Genomic DNA, 5,223 nt, shown 5'->3' with positions numbered 1-5,223 from the left:
CGTAACTGAGCTTGTGCGCGAGCTTATTCTAACCATGGCGAAGAGGCAGACGCAGAAATGGAATGGCTGTGTCCATTGTCTAAAGACTGCACCGTTCCATGCGAGAGTTAGTTACCTGTTGTTACCTGTACTGTGAGGTTGCGGCAGCTGAAACAGGTGAACACCACAGGTGAGTGCCAAGACCCCAGGCATGTAGAGGTAATAAAATAAACCGGTGCAGTAAACGGTGCCTGTGTTCGGAGTGAATGGCTGCTCTGTGTGTCAGCCTCGGTATGTAAAGGTCACCACTCTCCTTCCACCCGGTTAATGTTTGACCAACTAACCTTGGGTGAAAAAGGAGGGTTTCTAAACGTGGGGATATTTGATATTATTTCTGAACCACACGCTCCTTAATTTCGGAATGCGAAATAAATTGAGTGAACTAGACTGGAATGCAGATAAAGCCTCACATATCTCAGAGCAGAACAATAGGGTTTGTTTACCTGTGGTGTTGTAATGTCGTCACTGGGTGTGGGCAGAGCTTGGGCCTGTCAGTTCCGCGGCTCCACTCCGCTCTGGTTAAAGGTGCAGGTGTTAAATGCTAGAGAGGAATTTTATGTGTGGTCTTCGAAGCAAGACTGAGGACGGTTTTTGCACTCACCGCGAGCAAAATCTCCGCCCTCTGGATCCGAGACAAGCCAAAGTAAAGAGTTACCTGAACACCAGGAAGTAACAGCAGAGACAGGCAGAGAAATCACAAGAAATGAGAAGATAGTTTACAAAATGGCTGTCAGATTCCAAGATCAGGTAAGTGTAGTTGTGAATCTCTAGCATTGTCGTAACCGTGAGCGTGTAACCAGCATGATATCATCTTTCCACAACTTGTAACTCAAACGTTAAGCCCGTCTCAGGCTAATGCCCATTGATGTCAGAAATAAAACTATTCGTACACGCCAAAGAAATCCAAAGTGCAAAACGATGAATGTTCTGGGAGAGGAGAGAGTTCTGCTGCTTCGCTGTGCAGTCTGGGTGGGAATGGGTCAGGGGGGGAGTGGGTCAGGGGGGGAGTGGGTCAGGGGGGGAGTGGGTCAGGGGGGGAGTGGGTCAGGGGGGGAGTGGGTCAGGGAGGGAGTGGGTCAGGGTTACGGTTGCCAACTGTCCCATATTGGCCGGGACATCCCGTATTTTGGGCTAAATTGGTTTGTCCCATACGGGACCGCCCTTGTCCCATATTAGGCCCAGGGGGGGTTGTAGACCCGGATGCTGTAGGCCCGGATGCTGTAGGCCCGGATGCTGTAGGCCCGGACGCTGTAGGCCCGGACGCTGTAGGCCTGAACGCTGTAGGCCCCGAAGGCGCTGTAGGCCTGGATGCTGTAGGCCCGGACGCTGTAGGTCCGGATAGTGTAGGTCTGGAGGCCCGGGCACCGCCTAACGGAGGTTACGGAGCAACCCATCTCCCAGCCCAGGTGGCCGCCATTGGTGGAGCGGGAGCATGTGGCCGCTGGCTGGGTGAGGTCACGTGGAGCGAGGGGTGCTGATGTTACTTTGTCCCTTATTTGGGAGTGAGATAGTTGGCAACCCTACTCCTGACCCAGGGTGGGAGTGGGTGGGAGTGGGTCAGGGTGGGATTGGGTGAGGGTGGGAGTGGGTCTGGGTGGGAGTGGGTGAGGGTGGGAGTGGGTCAGGGTGGGAGTGGGTCAGGGTGGGTGGGAGTGGGTCAGGGTGGGTGGGAGTGGGTCAGGGTGGGTGGGAGTGGGTCAGGGTGGGTGGGAGTGGGTCAGGGTGGGTGGGAGTGGGTCAGGGTGGGTGGGAGTGGGTCAGGGTGGGTGGGAGTGGGTCAGGGTGGGAGTGGGTGGGAGTGGGTCAGGGTGGGATTTGGTCAGGGTGGGAGTGAGCACCCAAGTAGTGAAAGAGGAAACTCTGCCTTTAAATCTGCGATGCAGCACTTTAGCCGAACTTGTAGCTGGAACATCTTGAGTGTTGCAATGTTGGTGGTGTCACCTTTCAGTGGGGAGATTAGGCTGCTTGGAATGATGCAAAAAATTCTGTGGTATGATGCAGGTCTCAGTCGGTACCAGAGTGTTGTGAACCTCACCATCCCCTTGCCCTTTAGCTTCTGATCCCAACACTCCTCCATCAACAAGCTCCTGTGTAACTCTCTTCAACTCTGCTCCACCCAGGCCTACTCTCCACCAAAACCCTCAGTCTTCCACTTTCTTTAGAAAATAAAACTAAGGAACTGAGCGGGGTCACCTGTGGTAGGGAATGGAGCAGTAGGTCGCCAACTGTCCCGTATTAGCCGGGACATCCCGTATTTTGGGCTAAATTGGTTTGTCTCGTACGGGATCGCCCTTGTCCCGTATTAGGCCCGGGGGATGCTGTAGGCCCGGACACTGCAGGCCCGGACAGTGTAGGCCCAGACAGTGTAGGCTCAGACAATGTAGGTGCAGACAGTGTCGATCCGGATAGTGTACGACCGGACAGTGTAGGTGCGGACAGTGTAGGCCCGGACAGTGTAGGCCCGGACGCTGTAGGCCCGGACAGTGTAGGTGCCTGGATAGAGTTGGTGCGGACAGAGTAGGTCCAGACAGTGTAGGACCGGAGGCCCGGGCGCCGCCAAACGGAGGTTGCGTAGCAACCCGCATCCCAGCCCGGGCGAGCGCCATTGGTGGAGCGGGAGCACGTGGCCGCTGGCTGGGTGAGGTCACGTGGGGCGCAGGACGGTGATGTCACCTTGTCCCTTATTTGGGAGTGAGATAGTTGGCAACCCTACTCCTGACCCAGATGTGACATTATACTTGCGTGGGCCGGTGTACGGTGGTGCCATGAAAGAGGCCGATACAATCAGTACAAACTGGTTACGTTGGCATTATTACAGTCATCACTATACTGCAATATTTAATCCTTGATCTTAATTCAACCATTCCAAAGATAGACACAGAATGCTGGAGTAACTCAGCGGGTCAGGCAGCATCTCCGGAGAGAAGGAATGGGTGACGTTTCGGGTTGAGACTCTTCTTCAGACTGAGAGTCAGGGGAGAGGGAAACGAGAGATATAGACGGTGATGTAGAGAGATATAGAAAAAAGACATTCAGAAACGTAATGATGATCAAGGAAGATGTCCATAGTTAGCTGTGGGCGAAGTGAAGACAAGTTATACAGACAAACTCACCAGGACACCAGTGAAATACGTACAACTAGGGTGGGGGAGGGATGGAGAGAGGGAAACAAGGATTACTTGAAGTTAGAGAAATCAATGTTTATACCGCTGGGCTGTAAATATCAACTGCTGCCCGTGAAATATCAGCTGCTGTCCTTCCCTTTATATTGAGCCTCATTCTGACAGTGGAGGAGGCCCAGGCCAGAAAGGTTAGTGTTGGAATGGGAGGGGATTAAAGTGTTTGGAAAGTGTGCGGTGATCATGTAGGGATAGGCGGACTGAGTGGTGGTGTTCTTTCTGCTTAGTTTCACTGTTCTAACCCCGGGCCTTGCAATCACCTCTTCCACAGCCAACAATGGACCATTGTGGGCTCCACATTTCCTTGATCATCGTTGCTCTTTGCATATCTTTCATCCATTTGTCCTTTGTCACGTCCATTTCTCTCGTTTCCCTCTCCCCTGACTGTCAGTCTGAAGAAGGGTCCCGAGCCGAAACGTCACCTATTCCTTTTCTCAAGGGTTGATGTTGCGAGCGAGGCCTGCTGTGTTTAGTTTAGAGATACAGCGCGGAAACAGGCCCTTTGGTCCACCGAGTCTGCGTCGACCAATGATCCCCTCATACTAACACCATCCTGCACACACTAGGGACAATTTACATTTATGCCGAGCCAATTAATCTACAAACCTGCACGTCTTTGGAATGTGAGGGGAAACTGGAGATCTCAGAGAAAACCCACGTAGGTCACGGGAGAACGTACAAACTCCGTACAGACAGCACCCGTAGTCGGGATGGAACCCGGTCTCCGGTGCTGCATTCGCTGTAAGGCGGCAACTCTACCGCCGTGCCACTGCAGTTACTCCGGCACTTTGTGTCGGCCTTTTTCCGACGCGGTGGTCGTGGTGAAGCTGCTGCCACGGGTGCTGAAGGAGTGGAGTTGGCAGAGGGTGACTTCAGATCAAGTGTCAAGGGGCCCACGTGCAGGCCGAACCACACCTTGTACAAACGTTGGTAGCACGGCTACAAGGTTTTGTACCAGTCCTGTGATGCATTTGAAGTGACAATCAGCCGCAGTGGAACTAAGCTTGCAAGTCCTTTGTTTCCTTTCTTATTGAGAGTACCAAAGAGTTTGGAAATCCATGTGTACAAACGACGAGATTAAACGGCGATCAGAAAGCCTAATGGGTTGTTGGCTCGATGGGCAGCAGATTGGATTGCAGCAGTGGTAAAGTGATACTGTGATCGAGAAGAGCAAGATCACACACGGTCCTGTCAGCATCCTAGAGCTCAGGGAGGCTGTATTGATCGGGCAGAGAATGGACTGCAGGCTTGCCATGATTAAACTTGCTTAGTTTTTAGCTTAGTTAGACAATAGACAATAGACAATAGGTGCAGGAGGAGGCCATTCGGCCCTTCGAGCCAGCACCGCCATTCAATGTGATCATGGCTGATCATTCTCGATCAGTACCCCATTCCTGCCTTCTCCCCATACCCCCTGACTCCGTTCTCCTTAAGAGCTCTATCTAGCTCTCTCTGAATGCATTCAGAGAATTGGCCTCCACTGCCTTCTGAGGCAGAGAATTCCACAGAGATACAGCGCGGAAACAGGCCCTTCGGCCCACTGGGTCCGCACCGACCGGCGATCTCCGCACACAAACACTATTCTACACTCACCAGGGGCAATTTTACATTAATACAAGCCAATTAAACTACAAACCTGTACCTCTTTGGAGTATGGGAGGAAACTGAAGATCTCGGAGAAAACCCACGCAGGTCACGGGGAGAACGTACAAATTCCGTACAGACGGCGCCCGTAGTCGGGATGGAACCCGGGTCTCTGGAGCTGCAAGTACTGTAAGGCAGCAACTCTACCGCTGTGCGTTAAATTAAGAGGCAAATCAGGACAAATGTGTTATGTACTCAAGATAGGTGTAAAAACCTGAGTAACTCAGCGGGCCAGACAGCATAAGACACGATACAATACGATAGAACTTTACTTATCCCAGGAGGGAAATTGATCTGCCAACAGTCATAAAGCACAAAATACATGAAACACGAAATTGAAGTGAGGAGTGGAAAGGACTGG

General features: G+C 52.2%; 1 protein-coding gene across 1 annotated transcript in view; it reads left to right on the top strand.

Annotated features, from left to right (window-relative positions):
- The first annotated feature begins 446 nt into the window (after positions 1-446).
- LOC144607436 (tight junction protein ZO-3-like) overlaps positions 447-5,223 on the top strand; it is a 48,067-nt gene continuing 43,290 nt past the window's right edge. The window contains exon 1 of the mRNA XM_078424292.1: positions 447-786. Coding sequence (XP_078280418.1) covers positions 763-786 — 24 coding nt within the window. The 5' untranslated portion in view covers positions 447-762. The remainder of the gene's footprint in view (positions 787-5,223) is intronic.

Source organism: Rhinoraja longicauda, chromosome 28, assembly GCF_053455715.1.
Source record: "Rhinoraja longicauda isolate Sanriku21f chromosome 28, sRhiLon1.1, whole genome shotgun sequence".
Taxonomy (NCBI): domain Eukaryota; kingdom Metazoa; phylum Chordata; class Chondrichthyes; order Rajiformes; family Arhynchobatidae; genus Rhinoraja; species Rhinoraja longicauda.
Note: the sequence above shows the minus strand (reverse complement) of the source record. Positions and strands in the feature narration are given on the sequence as shown.